Source organism: Taudactylus pleione, unplaced genomic scaffold, assembly GCF_031769625.1.
Source record: "Taudactylus pleione unplaced genomic scaffold, aTauple2 ptg001408l, whole genome shotgun sequence".
NCBI classification, from domain to species: Eukaryota; Metazoa; Chordata; class Amphibia; order Anura; family Myobatrachidae; genus Taudactylus; species Taudactylus pleione.
Genome location: NW_028285808.1, coordinates 1,648,746 through 1,668,384, shown reverse-complemented (window position 1 = coordinate 1,668,384; position 19,639 = coordinate 1,648,746). Strand labels below are relative to the sequence as shown.

At 45.9% G+C, this 19,639-nt stretch overlaps 1 protein-coding gene across 3 annotated transcripts in view; it reads left to right on the top strand.

Moving 5' to 3' along the window:
* EVC (EvC ciliary complex subunit 1) overlaps nt 1-19,639 on the top strand; it is a 113,478-nt gene that overhangs the window by 39,828 nt on the left and 54,011 nt on the right. For 2 of the 3 annotated variants that reach the window (XM_088463592.1, XM_088463591.1), the window contains 3 exons: nt 1,124-1,261; nt 2,769-2,927; nt 5,955-6,171. In XM_088463592.1, coding sequence (XP_088319718.1) covers nt 1,124-1,261; nt 2,769-2,927; nt 5,955-6,171 — 514 coding nt within the window. The remainder of the gene's footprint in view (nt 1-1,123; nt 1,262-2,768; nt 2,928-5,954; nt 6,172-19,639) is intronic. The other variant, XM_088463593.1, reaches the window with a different exon arrangement.

Here is a 19,639-nt window from a genome sequence, read left to right as displayed (position 1 = left end):
GGGCATGCAGGGTCATCACATGTCCAAAGCAAAGTTATTACTACGGTATATTTCAATTTGGCAATTGACCTCGACAGGTGGTTAGTGGCTATAGCGAGATGGAGAAAATCCCCATTTACAGACAAGAGCTGTATGGGCCTGATTCAAAGTTTTACGCAAAGCCGATATTTTCGCAGTTGAGCGATTATCAGTAAACCATGGATGCGTCTAAGTCGCACCGCGCCAAGGTACATTATTGTTGTCGCTCGCAGCAACTATTTACTCGCATCATGATTTACAGTCATGGAGCACTTGGGGGTCTTAATGGGGAGTGGCTGCAAAGAACGCAGGGGTGTCGCGACCGTTTCGGGGCAGGTGACATCCTTCGTCTGCGATCACGTACACGGTAAACATGGCTCCGGTGTCTCAGTACACACGGCTATTCTGCACAACCATAGTTTTGCCCAGGAGGCCCATATAGAAGGATCTGTGACCAGAGTTGCGCCTTTGTACGCAGATGCTTGGTTTTGCGAAGTTGCCGGTGGGCGTCTCGCTACGTTCCTTTGCTTCTGCGACATTTGCATATTTGCGCACAGCAGCTGCGTACATCTGAGTCAGACCCAAAAGTCACTTGCATAAGGTGGGTCCCTTTAATTTATTGAACTCAAGAAAAATCCATGCAACCTAAACTGTAATAAAATAATAATAAAGTGATAAAGAAGTGTTGTCTGTCCTTGGGACTAGTTCTCTAGTAACCGCTAAAATGTTATTAAGTTTCTTTCTGTATACTCTCTATACAGTATATAGCAATTCCTGTTCTGACACTGCTGCCCTTTTGTGGGAATTGCATCACTCTGCAATCAGATGATGTTGGCAGGATGCCTTTGTGGTGTGCCAGCCATAGATAGGTAGCTTGTTACAGCCCTCCAAAGATCACAGGAGCTTCATGGCTGGGAAGTGCCATAGACACGTGACCAGAGACCTTGCCGAATAGACCCCTAAAAAGGAAAACAAAATAACGTGAAAGTTCACTTCTCAGACGTCGTAAAAGTTACAAAATGGACTATACAAACCACTAAATCTGAAGGCAGAAGGCCCCTTTAGTGAATGGAAGTACAGTGCTATTATTTTATAACTGTTTCAGGAGCTCCAGGAACTTGAACAGAAATACAGCTCCGGAATGGCCTCAAGCAAGTTATCACGTGAGCAAGGATCAGAGTTTCAAACTATGGAGGACATTGAGAGAAGGGAGAGGGAATATTCTGACCATCTCATGCAAAATGTATGTTCCAAATGGCTTATGCAATAAAAACATTTTCAAATCCTCCATTTGTGATGGGACACAGAGGTAGGGCAATGGTTCTCAAACTCTGTCCTCAGGAACACACACAGTTCACGTTTTCCAGATCACCCAGCATGTGCCCAGGTGTATTCATTACTCACTGACACAGTTTAAAAGATCCACATGTGGAATATAATCAATTCACTTGTTATTCTGTGAGGAGACCTGGAAAACATGCACTGTTTGGGGTCCTGAGGACCTAGGACCTCATTCAGAGGCGGTCGTTAGATGCAAGCGGTCGCTCTGAATGAGGGCGGCCGCTTGCATCTTGTAGTGCCACCTCTTGGTCGATCGCTAAGTTGTGGGTTACCACTCACAGCTCTAGCGACCGACCAGGGTGATGGTCGCGATGGTCTTGACCATCGCGACCATCGGGGCTTGCTACGAGACCCTAAGGTTGGGTCTTGGCAGTCGCAAGTCCCAGGGAGCTTCCTGCTCTGATCGAGCAGGAAGTTCCCCACTGACATCACTGCTGATGTCAGTGGGGCTGCCGCCAAACGTTAAGCGTTCCTTCGGGAACGCCTCCGTTTGTCCGGCCATGCCCCCTGCCCGCCTCCCAAACGGGGTGAGCTGTCACTCACCATCGACAGCTCGCCCCCTTTGGTGCGAGACCCCTAGCGACGTTGCCGGCTCCGTCGTGCGCATGCGCAGTGGGGGAAAATCAACCCGGTTGCGAGCGCTCAGCGCTTGCGACCGGGTCTGAATGACCCCCTAGTTTGAGAACCTGTGCCGTAAGGGGTAGCAGTTGCTGTCAAATTTACGAAGCTGCGGAATGCAAAGCATACCGGTGCTTGTCCCCAGTAGCTAACGTCATCTGTAGGATTCCTCCCCGGCAATGACCGCAGTGCATGCTTTGTCAGCAGACCGTGCATGTGCTGTATACAGCGTGCTCCCAAAGAAGAAGGGCAATGACTACATTACCAATCACTTCCCATCTTACACATCTCCGGGTCTGGCTCCTGTGTGTGATTATTAATACATTCAGGTGAACAGTTATTTCATATTATTGCGATAAGCGGCGATATGAAATTTTAATTATCAGGACTAGAAGTCGATAATTTATAAATATGCACTCAACTGCATTGTATTACAGTTTAATCATTTTCTCTGGATGCTTTTACCTGCATTCATATTAATATTTGTATTTAATTAGAATGAGGCTGGTTTTATTTTTAGGGACAGGAATATTGCTAGAGCCTCCAAATTCTCCTACCTGAATGTATTAAAAGTCCAATAACCCTAAATTGCTGGTTTCCTTATATAAAAGATTTTCAAGAACCATTCCCGATTCTATATCTAAGAGTCCCCCCATAGTGACAGAAATTGTGGTGTTCAATATTCTATTTACATTTACTGCACCCCTAAGGGGAAACTTGTTCAGCTATTTACTATTACGCTGCCCTTCATGGAGGCGCTCTAACCTTCTTGGTGTACTGTTTCCCTGCAGTTAGAAGGATTCTGGAAGCAGATGGAGAATGTCCATCTGTTACTCCACGACAGAGCGAAGTGTTCCCATGATGATGTTGGAAGGATAATGATGAGCCTGATCTCAAAAATGATCGTTGCTGAAAACATCCTCTATGATTCCCAGGAGGTGCTGGCAATGGTAACTCCCATCCACTGTTCAACATAAAAGGTTACCCAAATTAGGGACATGTATAATGAGCAAGGCCTATGCAAATAGAGAGCATTGGGTGATTCATATGTACCCTGGTTTGAGGCTGCTACTGTATGTGCATTTGAAAGCTCATATTTTACTAATAGCAACAGCAAAATAGACACATTTAGCAAATTCTTACTTTTGCCATCTACTGGTGGTTGGCTACTGACTATTAAAAGGGGGCCTGCATTCCTAAAGCCTCCTGCCTCCTACCAATCCACCTTTGTGCATACATATTAGTGTACACGGGTGTGTATATAGATATAGATAGATAATATCTTATCTCAAAATTGCAACAACATAAATCTTCTCCCTTGACTCAAAAGATCTCCAAATTTAACCCCGTCACACTGCCCAAGATTTGCCCCTCTTATCCAGACTCATTACTTGCTCCCATTTCCAGTTACAGAATTTTTTGGGATGCTGCACTCAAAAAATTCCCTTCCTTGTACAAGAATCAGTTGCCTTCAAATGTTCCCTAAAAACTTACATTTATTTCCTCTCTACACTTAAACAACCTCCCCGACCCAAACTAACAGTGTTGTGTAATTGGATCACATAGCCCCTCTAAGTACCTTTTCCCACTGAAACCTGGCTGGACAACTTTGTAATATGTGGCAGTTAACACCTATAACTGATAGATTGTAAGCTTTTGAGCATGCCCCCTTAATTCTCTATTTGGCAAATGTATCAAACGGTGATAATCCCTCTTCGGCATTTTTACCCAAACAATGGATTATTACTTCTTCTCCAAAATGTATTGCAGTTTGTTCATAGATTTCTCCAGCAGCACTTTTGGTGGCTGAATAATGCAGCTGCCATCGCCAGCTATGTTGGGTAAAGCGTGACGGCTATTTACTCAGTGATGAAAAGCTGAGCTTTTCATCACTTGTCTAGTAACACAATCCCCACGGCACTATGGTTACTGGCATGTTCCCGGCCGCTGTCTCTGCGCATGTGACTTTCTCTTGAATTCTGATTGCCGGATTTTTTTCCAAGTTCTCTATACATGCAACGGGGCCACTCAGGCCCAATATACTGATGCAATACTACCAGGCAGAGATTGCCAGGGGGGTGATCATCTTGTTGGTTGTCTCTTAGCACTGAGAAAAGTGATCTGTTAATACACCTCCACCTCTGAGTGTTAATACTCGGTCTTCTTTTATTATTGTTTTTCTTCGAAGCTGTAAAGTGCTTCGGAATATGCTGCCAATATGACAATGTATGATGATAATTGATGATCCTGTCATGCTACGTGATTACTTTTAAATATAAATGATATTTTGGTCAATTTGGTGAGATTTGCTCCAAACTAGCACTTGGGAATAATAATTAATAGCATAGTAGTATTATGCTAACCTGGATGTCTCTAAGGACACTGAATATAAGGAAAGTGGCGTTTAAAATATAGCTGGTGATATTTCTCTGGAGAGAAGGATGAGGAGACTTTCTTTCAAAGGCTACTGAAGTTTGGGCCTGAATCAGAGCCGGACGCTATTTGCGCTCGCTCGTTCAGAAAAAGGGGCCGGCTATTTAAATTGAGCGCTCGCTCTTTGCGGTCTGTTGACGCCTCTATGTCTGAGCGAGCGAACGAAACATGCGCTCGCTATTTTGTAAAGACGCCCCCTGGCCGCTCGCATCCTACGTCATCTCCGCTATTTATTTGATTAATCGAGTACATCGAAAGGCGTCTGAACTGCTAGCAGTGCTTGTGGTTGGATTTTCCTACCGCAATCATGCGAACAGTTCAGGCTAAGAAACAACCAAGTGACGTGGTCGATGACGCTGCTTTGTTAATTATGCATACCCTTAAAACGCCCGTTTTGACCGTTTGGCACGCCTGCGTTCGGATCTCCACTCCCCGTTTTCAAGAACCTTCCCCTGTTACCACCCACAAACGCCTCATCCTGTCACTCAAATTAGCAGGCACTCGCTATTTTGCGAGCGCTCGATTTCCGACCGCAATGACTGGTTGGCGCATGCGCATTATGACCCATACGCATGCGCAGTTGTGCGAACATCGCTGGGAGAGAACGAACGGCCGCTTACGAGCGGCTCCGAATCAGGCCCTTTGTTCTGTCTAACGGACATTACTTGACTGCTCCCAAAATTGGGCTTTTACTAGGCGGAGTTTATTTTTGATCAGCACATTTTTTACTAATCATTATTGAAGATATAAATACATTTCTAACTGTGTATCAGTATATATTGTGCAACATTATTTTTATTTATGTGTATATGGATATATTTTATATTAAATACTGTTTTATATTTGATATCTTTATGCACTCCTTGTTATTGATATATAGCAGTTATTGTAGTAGTATTATATAGCATTTATTTGTATAATGATTGCTTATTGGAATCAGAGGCGTATCTATAATGGGTGAACGCTGTTCTGGTGTGCGGTTCAGGGGGACCCCGCACTGCACACCCTGACCCATTTATCAATACTTACCTCTCCAGAGTCCTATGTCAGTGGTAGCAGCACTGTACAAATCACCGGCAAAATGGCGCAGCTGCCATTTTTCCCGCGCTAGAGTCCACTAGTGCCCAGAGTCTACTGCCCGGCTCCGTGCGCTGTCGGCCACTGGGTAGAGAGGAGAGGGCCTGGGACGGAGAATGCACACAGGCTCCCTCCTCTGTTAATATGCCCCTGTAATGAATGCTTGCTTTTCCTGGATTGCCTACAATTGGAGGCTTACCCCTTATCTCACTGCAACCAGTAATAGAAAAATCAGCAACGCTGTTACTATAATAAATTAAATACAAAGTAACAACAATGATAATGGCGAACTCTATAAAATGCAGGATCAGCTGATATTGGTGATGGCAGAGAGTCTTTCTCTTTGGGCTCTGATAAAATAGTGATGGGAAGATTATATACTGGTGGTGTTGGTGACTGAAGTGTTGCTGCTTTCTGTGCGTATCAGGGTTATTGCAGAACCTAACGATCGCCTCTGTACCTTATAGGAAATGCAGGAGAAGATGATCCGCTGGGAGCACATGGCGAAGGTGGTGGATACCTTGAAGTATCAGATACAGGAGGAAAGTGAATGCCGGCTAAACGCAATTTCCAAAACACTGGAGCAGTTGACCATGAGGAAGAAGATAACCGCGAGACAGAAGGAGCGACACCTTACAGAGCTCTTCAAAGCTTTTTGGGAGGAGGTGTCGCGATATAACAAAAGTAAGTAATGTGCATTAATGGATGATGCAAACGATTAAATATCCCTTGTAAAGCACTGGGTAGTACAGATGTGCCCTCATACACGTAGCCTCAATAGTGAACCGCGCCGAGTGGTGTAGCGTACCGACTTCTTCTTTATATTTGCGTCTGATTTGCACCACAGGAGCAGCGGAATACCCCTCAATTTTTACCAGAGACGCCTGGTTGCAACTTTAACCGCATGCAGATGAAGCACAACGGAACTTGGCGTGAAAAAAAGCTGCGGCCACTGCATCGTTGCACTTTGTATACAGATTCAGGCTCGTTCGCACACAGATGTACGCAAGTGTCGCATATGATATTAATCAGTGCAGTCTTGGTAAGTGGCTTTGTCACATCGCATTGCGACGAAGACGCATTTCTGGCCGAAAAAAGACAAATGGCGCAAGCAGAGTCGCACATTACCTGCCGCGACAAGAAGCGCTGTTTTGCACGACTGCGTCAATAGTGTATGAGGACACATCTGTATGTAGACCGGGGTGCTGGGAGGGTTGGGGTAGATGGTACAAATTGCTCTGGCTATGTAGCGGCCCTAGAGGGTAGGGGAGGCTAAACCAACTTGTAGGGGATTACTCTGCCCATACAAAAGCACAAGGCTGTAGGCAGAGCGTTTATATGGGTCACGGATGTCCAAGGTGACCCTTAATAGCAATAATTATTTACAGTAGGGGTGTTGGTGTTCCTTATAAAATACAAGCTATCCAAATAAACACTGCAGTAATGACATCAGAACTAATTGTTTTATTAGCAAATTACTTGATTTTATTTACAGAAAATGAAGTTTGATTTAAACATAGCGAAGCTTGTGCATTAGTTGGAGGGGTTCTTCTCTGTCCTTTATCATTCTGTGGCAGTGGAATTTAAGGTCCTATTTGAGGCGCAGTTTCCCCTGCAATGTATTACACAGATGTGTCCTCTTACATCCTTGCCGATCGCGCTACAAATATGTGCACGCATCGTGCCATGCGATTACACGCATAAGCTTATGCTATGGCACGAAGTGCAATCGCATCATGCAATCCTATGGAGTCGCGGGTGCGAATGCAGTGTGCGTATCCACTCGCGGGCGTACGCAGCAAAGATGTAGCAGGACACATCTGTAAGTGCTCTGTACAGATTGCAGATTGGTGGATTCATACCATACAAAGAGTATCTGCTTTGCTGCATCAGATCTTTACTCTCTGCATTAAGATATGGTGGTGGGTTAAGGCTTTTCCTTAGTGGTGGAGAGTTTGAATATGCTTGATCCTTTTTTTAATTTTAGTAATTAAAGGCTCCAGTTGTAAACCAGAATGAGACGCAATAATGTAATTTACCTTTATATTATATATATGTGCACGGACCCCCGTGTTTGGTTTTGATCTGCATTTAAAGAAAAAAAAAAAACTTGATAAAAACAGCTAAAATCATGTAATGTGGGCCTATTTTTATTCCTACAGTATTATTAATCTCAATAACATGAATTTGCTGTCAGTTCCAGTCAATTTTGACCACCTCACAGCTCACAATATTGGTCACCAATATTGTCCAAAGCATGGGTGTAACTACCATAGGTGCAAGGGGTACAGCTGCTATGGGACCCAGAGCTTAAGGAGGTCCATCTTCCTTGTCATTGTTACATGTGTTACATACATTTTTTACCATTGGGTGGTACACAGGAACCCTTACAAACTTTTGCTATGGAGCCTTCAAATACCTAGCTGGTTGGCTAAACTAAGCAACAGTGGTGGCACAAACACACAGCAGTTTAAAAGACTGTGGCACATCAAGAAACATTGTCACACAGCAGTGGCAGACAGGATTGCAGTTTAACAAACTATACTACCACGTAGAAACCAAGAATGTTTTCATTAATCAAGAACTATATCAGAGGCCCGAGGGCAGTACAGGGAAATGGAGGTGGAGTATGTATGTAGTGGAGCAGGTAAATGATTGATAGATTGCTTTATTGATTGATTATAATTGATTGATTTGAATAAGAAAATTAAATTTAAGGCCGTAAAATACAATGTTAATATCAAAGGATTCCTTACAAGGGTTGAAAGAGAAGTCAAGAAAATTAATAGTTTCACTGCAAACTGCATATCAGCCTATCTTATACTAACAAATATTAGATAGCTAATCCCCTCTCCCTCCTTTCTAATTGGGTAACAAAACCCTAGTAGAACATTAATGAGGTGCACCAGAGAGTCTGAGTATCAGGGATAATACCATGTTTTTTTCGACAAAATTTAGGAGCTCATTCAGAGCTGCTCGCAAGCGACCGCTCACTCGTTCGCGGCCGATGGTAAGTGACTGCGCATGTGTAAGCTTCGTTCTGCGCGTGCGCAAACTACTTGGAGTGATCGGAATCCGCTCGCTCGCCCAGCAAAGACAGCCCAGTGTAATGAGTGACAAGTGAGGCCGTTTGTGGGTGGTAACAGGGGCAGGACTCTAATAACGGGGGGAGTGGGGTGCGAACGCAGGTGTGCCTGAGTGTTTCAACGCCGTTTTAGAGGCGTGCATAATTAACAGCCAGCGTCATAGTACACGTCACTTGCCTGTTGTTTACACTGAAGTCCTCGCAGTGCTTGCAGTAGGGCAACGCATCCACAAGCGCTGCAATCGCTTCCGATTGTCCTCGCTGTACCAATGTTTTAATACTCTTCCTGGAGATGACGTGCGCTAGTGGGCGTCTCTACATAAGCTAAAGGGCGTCTATAGACACAAAGTGATCACTCGCCAAAACAAAGTGGGCGTGCTTATGCCTTTCCGAGCGAGCGCCTGCCATGCCGTCACTTAGCTGCATTTGCATACGCTGGGTGCGAGCGATCGCATCTAGCGAGTGGGTCTGAATCAGGTCCTTAGTCCACAACTAGAGAGATTTACTGCTTATTCATGATCTACCAGCTTGCAAGCATTTCTGTTGCCTGTTGTGAATAATTTCTCTTGTGCATATTACTGAATAATACTAAATAAGCTCCATATAAGTTTGGTTTTTTCTCCTTCATCCACTAGGGGACACTGGAGTTCAAGACAGTGGGGTATAGACGGTGGTAGAGTAGAGCCTGGCACTTTAAAAAAAAAATCTAGAAGTGTGACTGGCTCCTCCCCCTCTATGCCCCATCAGCCCCAGTTTTTAGAATGTGCCCGAGAGAGCCGGAAGCACATCAGGCTGTCTCCAGCCTTTTTTGAGTATAATTTATTTTATTTTATTTTTTTAGAGCTTTTTATTTAAAGCATTGAGGACAGGCAGACTGTTTACTGTGGCAGTCTGCCTGCTACGTGGGAGCCGCCGGGAGGGCACCACACGGCTACTGCAGCCTGTGTCCGGTGACCCTGAGGGGGGACTTTAAACAGAGTCATCAGACTCCATGAGGACCCGACACAACTGAAACCGGTTCGTGTCCGGGTTTCCTCATTTGCCCCCCAGCCCAGCAACCCGGCCGCAGCAGTTTGTAAGTATATCCCACCACTCCTGACAAGCTGGAGCGGTGGGCCGAAACGCTGGGCTTAGGGACAGCGCGTGCTGCGCGCTTGTCATACACAGCTCCTTCCAACCTGCCACGTGGTGGTGTCGGAGCTGCTGACGAGACCCGCCGCTGCACTCAACAGTCAGCGTCAGGGTCTCTGGCTTATTCCTAGCCATCACCCTCTTAATTGAAGGAGGGGATGGAGCGCGGCCCCTGCAACATCAAAAGCGCGGTGATGCCGCGGCGGTCACTGAGGACACCTGCTCCTTCCTCCTCTATATAGGAGTTGTAATGCTGGGTGAGTAGATCACACAGTAATGATAGACGCCGCACTGCTGCTCATTAAACAGTACAGCGCTGACAGGCGAGGTCCCGCCATCTGCACAAGCAGTGTAAGGTGCCGGCTTCGGAAGCCAGACGAGTCCCTCTACAGGAGGCAGTGCAGCGCTGACAAGCAGCGCGGTCCTTGGCGCGCATATATATAAAAGCCGGTATTATGGAAAGGGCGCGTCATGCATGTTAGCGGCGCCATCTATAGTCTGGCCCGTGCTCTCCCTCATCTGAGAGCAGCGCGGTTCTACCAGTGCTCGCTTCAGCAGATAGATTAGCTCTATAGCAAAAGGGCTTTAATGTTATAACTAACCAGCAGCTCTCCTCTAATATACAAAGGAGGAGACGCCGCGACCCTATGCTTTTTAGTGGCTGGGCTGACAGACGGAGCGGTGTCATCCCACAGCCCCCGGACGGGCACTTAGTACTTCAGCGGCGGCATGGCTTCCTCCACTAACGTGTAGCAGCCTGCTTTTGGGGGTGTTTTCGTGTTAGCGCAGCAGCGCATACATTCTCTGCATTAGTCCTCCCGCGAAGAGGCACCCGGACGGAGTGCTGTGCAGACAGCCGCCTGCATGAGGGAAAGCACATTAAGTGTAATGATAGCGTTACTGCCTCACAGCACTGAGGTTATGGGTTCAGTTCCCGCTACGGCCCTAACTGTGTGGAGTTTGTATATTCTCCCTGTACTTGCGTGGGTATCCTACGGGTACTCCGGTTTCCTCCCACACTCCAGCAGCCGCCTCCCGTTTTCCCTCTTTCGGGCTGCCCTAACAGCAGGGATTATTAGCGTGGGTCTCCTACGCGCCACCCTCCCCCTCCTACGCTGGGAATGCTGAAGCGCAAAAGGTAGGGGATGCCTGTCACTGTTTGACAGGAGTAGTGCTAGCTATAGTAGATAGCTGGTTGCTAGCAGTATGGGAACTAGCCCAATACCCTTTTTGCTTAACACCGCATTATGCGGTTATGAAAGTAAATGACTGGTATTACCCCCTGTCAGGCTTCCCCTTGGTTCTATACAAAGGTTGCATAGCTTAATCTAATTGCTTGTGAAGGCTACCTCAGGGTGCACTAGCTACCCTGCCTAAATGAACATTGTTTTACATTGGCTCACCTTAGTCACTGTTCTGGTGCTGCTGCCAGAATTTATGGTTATAGCATACCCTTAACCCAGGGTTAGCAGATTATTGCGTCCCATACCCAGGTTATGGCTCACCTTATAGAGGGGCAATACTCTTCCCATACATATATGTGGCAGCACATATACTAACTTATAGGCTGGTCTTTAAAAACTTCTAGTTCTCACCAGCCTTCTGTGTTTACCTTAGAAGGTATGCATATGTGCATCTATATAGATTATATTTTAGGTGCTCCATTCAGCAGCACATACAAGAGGAAGTTAGTTACTGCCGGTGTGGGGGTTGGCATTGCTGCCTCACAGCATGGAGGTTGTCTTTTTGATTCCCGCTTTTAAAGTAAGTAACCAGTAACAGAAGGGTCCCAGGATAGTCTGGGATAGCACGCTGCTAAAATATCCTGCTTCCTATGCCGTAGCAGAATGACGACCACAGGCGGCACATGAGCAGTTCCCCTGCGTGGAGGTAAGCCACATGTATGTATGTATTTGTATTTTATACTAAGCCCTGCTTTAAAATATATACATGTCTGGAGTGAATTTTGTCTTGTGGCTCAATTCCTTCCATAGCTCTACTATTGCTCATGTTCTATTTTCAAATTATTATCGTCACCTACTAATCTTGTATGTAGGTATGCATGTTTGGAGATAAATATCTATCGCTTCTTATCCTTACCATAAAGGTAGAGGTAGGATCTGTTATCAGTTTTATGTCTGGTACATAGCATATTTTAAAAGAGAGGTTTGCGATTGGAGGCTGGTCTCTCCTGATGCGGTAGTTAATTCAATAACTCCGCTTTACACCATCTGTCCCTAAGGTTTTGTATGTGGGTATATACCTATATTCCACGGATGGGAAGCCGCCTGGGATTACCAATAGCTGTCAGCTTTATCCATATATATATATTAATGGTGGCTCTATAGACTAGAGTCAAGTTCTGCAGCTTACATAATGATAGTCGCAATTCCCTAAGGCATTGCTTCTATTATGAACCCTATACATAACTGGGGCCTTCTTGTATGTACATGTATATATATATATAGTAGCTCAGATGGTGTAGTGGTTAGCATTCCCGCCTCCCAGCGCAGAGGTTGTGAGTTCAATTCCCACCTTTCCCACATCAGTGTGGAGTTTGTATACTCTCCCTGTGGCACTCTGGTTTACTCCAAATGTGAGTGGCCAACTTGTCACCATATAAATAACTGGTGATTATTTAATCATATGTACTTTAATCCTCCTGGGGTTATAGTTCTGTTCTTGTCAGTCCCTATCTATGGCGCCCCCCTTTAGGGTGATCTATGATTATTTTCAACTTTGCACTTGGTAGCAAACTTATAAGACACTAAGAAGGCGGATATTTGTGTTATGTATGTATATGTGTGTATAATATATGTATATGTGTGCGTATATATGTATATATATATATATATATATATGTATATATATATATATGTAGCATGCTGATCTCCTGAGGCAGGACATGTATAGATATGGCATGCTGATCTCCCCGTGCAGGAGTCTGACAAGTAAACTTGCTGTGTAGGCACTACTCTTCCTTTCAAAGAGATTGCCTTCTCATGCAACTATGTTGTCTGTGTGTATGTGTGTATATATACTGATATATTCCCAGTCCTTGTATGAATATTTTCTAATAATTGGAAAAACCTGGTTTTTAACCCTATTGGGGTTATCACTACAGATATATCCCTTCTTTTCTGGGGATAACGAACGCACTCTGTCTATGTACAGGTACCCTTCTCCGTATAGATTCCGGTACTCCATATTATTGTCTTGTCACATATTTTAATACATGAGTGTCTAAAGGGCCCCTAGGTACACTCTATCTGTACATAGAGCATCCAGGTTCTATTCCATCCTCAGGGCTTCATTTGTTAAATTAAATGAAGGCCTAGGGCCACCCGCTGATATAGGCAGGGTCAGGCCTGGATTGTATTAGATTTGTGGGCGTAATACACACTTCACCATTATAAGTGTTAATGTACTGATACTTACACGAGCAGACCGTTTTCTGTTTTATGAAAAGTTTCTATATGGATACACATCCCTAATATAACCAGCTCAGGTGCAGAGTACTGTTGTACAACCTTCTTGTCTCCACTAACATTTTGCTAGTTTATACAGTGTTTTCTACCTCAACATCTCCAGGCTGAAGTCCGTGCTGTAGAGCATAGGGTCTTAGCCCACTGAAGCTACTCCCTATACCTGATGGGGCAGGTTGCTGTGAGATGGAAAAGGTCAGTGACATTCTACATAGCGTCCAGAGGGCTTTTGGACGCTCATAGGTAAGCGGGCTTACCCCACTAATGCCCAACCTGACATGGCATAGCCGTTATTCTCCCTTATGCACCCTAGTGGTGGTCCTAGCAGCCATCCGCTCTGTTAATCAGTTGGCTCTACATTTTAGAGCTTCCCTGGTGCATAGTTTTAACATTGAGATTAGTGACACTATTCTACTAGAATCTGTTGACTGGTACCTGACTGGTACTTTCAGGGTTGTCCTAGTGCTCTAGCCTTGCTGTATGGAATGCTTCCCTATATTGGTAGCTCTCCCTGGGTGGCTGTTGCATACGTGCTCTTTAACTGCTAGGGTATCCTGTGTGTTTCAGAATATGTTCAGGCCAGCAGTTGCTACTGTCTACGCACTTCTATCATGTTGGGAATTGTCTGTTGTTTTGGAGTTTATGGCTGTGATTTTCTTTTCAGCTGCAGGTGTTCAGTCGCTGTTTTCTACTCTGTTTTCGGAGTGGGGTTCTGCTGTCTGACCCTCTGAAGGTATTGTAATCTCAATCCTCTAGATGCTGCCTCTGCTTCGTCCCCAGTGTGATCTCCACTCATGGTCTTTTCCTTCTGCTGGTTTACAACTTTGTAGTAGTTGGACCTCCAGAATGGTTGATGGTGACTGTTCGGCCTTGACTTTTACCTCCCTGCAAATCTCTTTGTTAGGAGTCTGTGGACAGGATCAGCACTGTTTCTGTAGATTGGTATCGTTATACTTGTATCTATATGATTATGTCCAACAGTGCTGGTATTCTGCTATCTGCGACAGCTGCAGTTTCCTGTTTCCGAATCTGGTACGGCTTTCTCGAATTTTGTTCTCGGGTTACTGCCCTTCTCATATGGATTCTGGTTGGAGCTCTCTGCTCCCAATAGTCTGGTTTGGTCTGTTTTCAGCTGAGTTTACAGTGTTCTGATGCTTCTCACCTGAGGGTGTTTTCTCGCTAGCCACTTATTCCATTCTATTTACGCTGTAAGTTGTGGAAGTTCTGTGTCTGTTCCGCTTGGAGTTCTGATTGTCTCCTGGCTCACTACACTTGATCCTCCGCTCTTGCCTTCCATTGAACCTCTGGTTCTTGGCGGTCCCTGTTTCTGTTGGCCAAAGGGTCGGCATGTTCTCCGCGCTTCCCACCCAGGAGGTTGGCTTTGGGACGTCCCGACTGTCTTGAACTCCAGTGTCACCTAGTGGATGAAGGAGAAAACAGGATTTTGGTACTTACCGATAAATCCTTTTCTCCGATTCCACAGGGGACACTGGACGCCCGCCCAGCGCTGCGTACCTGCCAGTTGTTTGGTTCCTTCTATGGTTGTGTGACTGCATAATTCCCTGCAGTGGTTTCCTCTGTTCTCCTTCAGTCGGTCTTGTTTCGTTCTGTGGTCTTCTCCTTCTCCTTGTTTTCCTGTTGTCCTCCGTCTCCTCTCGGGCTCAGTTCTTAAACTGGGGCTGATGGGGCATAGATGGGGAGGAGCCAGTCACGCTTCTAGATTTTTTTTTTAAAGTGCCAGGCTCTACTCTACCACCGTCTATACCCCACTGTCTTGAACTCCAGTGTCCCCTGTGGAATCGGAGAAAGGGATTTATCGGTAAGTACCAAAATCCTGTTTTTTGTGAGTCACCACATTATTTTTAGTTAAAATGTGTTGCCAAATTAATAATGTACTAGGGCAATAACCAATAAACATTTTGCCTATGCAAAAATGACCATCCCCAATGCCCCCCAAAAATACAGCCCAAAATGAAAAGAAAAGAGGTGCAAGAAGGTATTGTCCTTGGGCCTTCCCATCCACCCTTCTGTTGTATATTAAAAACAAACCAATCACTTGAGCTCCAGGGACAAGCTCTTGGTTTGTTTGGCATCTCCTGGTTAGCCCCTCCTGCGGAATTCCCCGCCACTGCGCTTACTCCGGCTCTCTCCCCTCCCTCACCGAGAGCTGGGTGGCCAGTTTAGCACATTGTCTGCCTCAGCACCTCCGCGTGGAATGGGTTGGGCTTCTGTTATACTTCAGTCCCTGCAGTCAGGTTTTACAGTTAGCTCCTTCCTCCCCTATTGGGGTTGGTTTGTTGAGCACGAATTTGCCCATTATTTTCTTGCATTGAATGGTTCTGTGTGCAAGTTTGTTTAGAAGTGTATAGGAGTACTTCCTTAGCATCTATACCTGTCTCTCATCTGTTTTTTTTTTTTTTCTTCTGCACTGATTCATTTATTTAACTTTGTATCAGTGTTCACACTATTCTAAATATTCAGCATAGACCCACTTATTAATCCATTTGTGGCGCTGCTACATTCAGTGCTCTACACCACTGGTAAGCTATTACACTGCTCTACACCACTGATAATCTATTACACTTTTGTGTGTAGGGACATCTTGGATAGTATTATTATGTCTTCTAAGGGCAAGGCACCAAGGGAGGGGAGTCCTCGTGCGCTGTGCACTTGTAGGAATAGTACTGATGTCCTTTCTCTTCAGACCTCGGACCATGATGGTCTCTGTGGACCTGATTCATTACCAATTGCAGCTGCGAATTCGCACGGAATGCAACTGCAAAAATATGAGAATTCTTGCCAAACCTCAGCCGGCATAAAGACGCACACTACTGCTTTCTCATATCTGTCCTTCTTCTGTGCAAACATCGGTACCATTGATGCACATCGGCCACTCACGCAACATTTACAGCAGGTCTGACCAGCCTCAGACACTGCAAGTCTCCTCGCACGCAGAGAGCTCTCACGATGCATGTGCAATTGCAGTGGCTAATTTATGTACGCCCAAGAAACTGCTTTTAATAGAACAAACATGTCTGCGTTTTTCCGAATCACCATACTGAAACACTATCAGCTTGCCACTCACCTTGTGATGGTTTCCTCTGTGTGCCCGTAGCCGCGGTGCGATTGCTGCGCACACAAGCAGTGCAACTTATACACATGGGCGATGGCAAATAATCGATTGATATACGTCCATAGTTGCACTTGCAACTATTCAGGGCCTAATTGGTACTGATTCAGGGCCTAATTCAGACCCGCTCGCGAGCGCTGAGCGCTCGCAAGCGGGTCGATGTTGGCCCAGTGTGCGTGCGCGAGACCCGGATAGCGACGGGCAAACTGTCGCTCCGGGTCTCGCTCCAAAGGGGGCGTGCTGTCGATGTTGAGTGACAGCATGCCCCCTTTGGTGGGCGTCCCGGGGGCGTGCCTACCCAGAAGGAGGCGTTCCCATGAGAACGCCTACCGTCTGGGGCCGGCCCCACTGACATCACAAGTGATGTCAGTGGGGGTGCCTTCGGCTCTGATAGAGCCGAAAGCACTCCAAGGCTTGCGTCGACGAGACCCTACCACAAGGGTCTCGTCGCAAACCCGATGGTCGTGATGGTCTTGACCATCGCGACCATCTTCCTGGCCGCTCGCTATAGCTGTGGGTGGTCACCCACAGCTATACGAGCGGCCAGGAGGCCGCTCTAAAATTAAGAAGGATGGCCCTGATTCAGAGCGAGCGTATATTCCCCCATGTGCAGAGTTCTGGGCATCTCTGTGGCCCGATTGCCCGTTTCCATACTCCTGGGAGTATATTCACTAGTGCAGGTTTTTAGAAGTGGAGTTGTTGCCCATAGAAACCAATCACATTCTACTTATCATTTATCTAGCACCTTCTAGAAGATAACAGCTAGAATCTGTTTGGTTGCCATGGGCAACAACTTTACTTAAAAAAACCTGCACTTTATACCCCTTGGTTTCACTGTCACCAGCCCTATCCGTAATACAAAAGATCTTTCTTAAAACAGGTGTATTTACTGTATGTGTACTAGGGGTGTGCATCGGCCACTTTTCGTGTTTTGGTTTTGGATCTGGATCTTTCTTCGTGTTTTGCATCTGGATTGGTTTTGCCAAAACCACCCTTTCCGTGTTTTGAGTTCTGGGTTTTGTGTTTGGATCTGTTTTTTTTTTTAAAAAAGCATAAAAACAGCTAAAATCACAGAATTTGATTTTTTTTTGTTCCTATGCTATTATTAACCTCAATAACATTAATTTCCACTCATTTCCAGTCTATTCTGAACACCTCACACCTCACAATATTGTTTTTAGGCCAAAAGGTTGCACCGAGGTAGCTGGATGACTATGCTAAGCGACACGAGTGGGCGGCACAAACACGTGGCACTGCAGTGGCAGACAGGATGGCAGTTTGAAAAACTAGACCCCAAAGAGTACATACTGCAAAGAAAAAAAAGAGGTGCAAGATGGAATTGTCCTTGGCCCTCCCACCCACCCTTATTTTGAATAAACAGGACATGCACACTTTAACAAACCAATCATTTCAGCGCCAGGGTCTGCCACACGACTGTGGCTGAAATGATTGGATCGTTTGGGCCCCCACAAAACAAGCTGGCAATTAACCAGTCCCTGCATAAACTGGCTCTACAGAGGCAAGAGGTCGTCCTCATCCTCCTCATCCACCGATTCCTCACCCTCTTCAGTGTTGTCCTCATCTTCACAGATTATTAATTCGTTCCTGCTGGAATCCACCACCACTGGTCCCTCTGTACTTTCTGGAGGCTGGTCTTCCTGGAAGAATTGATCATTCATTTTGATGAACATCATCTTCTCCACATTTTGTGGAAACAACCTCCTACGCCTTTCGCTGACAAGGTTCCCGGCTGCACTAAAAACTCTTTCGCAGTACACACTGTAAGATAGAGCCAGTTTGTACAGGGCCTCCAAATTACCTCTTTTTCCTGCCAGTACAGGTACGGACTGTCTGACATGTCTACTTGGATGCTGTCACCGATGTAATCCTCCACCATTCTGTCAATGGTAACAGTATCATATGCAGTGACAGTAGACATGTCAGAAATTGTTGGCAGGTCCTTCAGTCCAGACCAGATGTCCAAACTTGGTCCTGCCCGCCCTGCATCACCGCCAGCGGGTTGCTTAAGATACCTAAGTTGTTTCCTGGCAGCCCCAGTTGCGGGAGAAAATGAAGAAGGAGCTATTGACATGTCACGTTCCGTTTCAGCTGACAGTGTTTTCACCAGCAGGTCTTTGCACCTCTGCAGGCTTGTGTCCGCCGGAAAGAGAGACACCACATAGGCTTTAAACCTAGGATCGAGCACGGTGGCCAAAATGTAGTGGTCTGATTTCAACAGATTGACCACCCTCGAATCCTGGCAAAGCGAATGAAGGGCTTCATCCACAAGTCCCACATACCGAGCGGAATCGCTCCATCTTAGCTCCTCTTTCACTTTCTCCAGCTGCTTCTGCAAAAGCTTGATGAGGGGAATGACCTGACTCAAGCTGGCAGTGTCTGAACTGACTTCACGTGTGGCAAGTTCGAAGGGCTGGAGAACCTTGCACAACACGGAAATCATTCTCCACTGCACTTGAGTCAGGTGCATACCCCTTCTTTTGCCTATGTCATAGGTGGATGTATAGGCCTGAATGGCCTTTTGCTGCTCCTCCATCCTCTGAAGAATATAGAGGGTTGAGTTCCACTGCTTCACAACCTCTTGCTTCAGGTGATGGCAGGGCAGGTTCAAGATTGTTTGCTGGCGCTCCAGTCTTCGGCACACAGTCGCTGAATGACGAAAGTGGGCAGAAATTTTTCGGGCCACCCAGAGAGTCTCCTGCACGCCCTTGTCGTTTTTCTGAAAATTCTGCACCACCAAATTTGTTGTGTGAGCAAAACATGGGACGTGCTAGAATTTGCCCAGATGTAATGCCCGCACAATATCGGTGGCGTTGTCAGATATCCCAAATCCCCAGGAGAGGCTAAGTGTGGTAAGCCATTGCGCGATGATTTCCCTCAGTTTCTCTAAGAGGTTGTCGGTGGTGTGCCTCTTACTGAAACCAGTGATACACAGAGTAACCTGTCTTGGAACGAGCTGGCGTTTCTGAGCTGCTGCTACTGGTGATGCTGCTGTTGTTGCTGCGTAAGGCGATACATCTACCCAGTGGGCTGTCACAGTCATATAGTCCTTAGTCTGCCCTGTTCCACTTGTCCACATGTCCGTGGTTAAGTGGACATTGGGTACAACAGCATTTTTAGGACACTAAGGACATTTTTTCTGACGTCTCAGTACATTCTTGGTATCGCCTGCCTAGTAAAGTGGAATTTAGACGGGATTTTGTACAGGGGACACACTACCTCAATCAATTGTCTAAATCCCACTGCACTAATGTCAGATACCGGATGCACGTCTAACACCAACATAGCTGTCAAGGCCTCAGT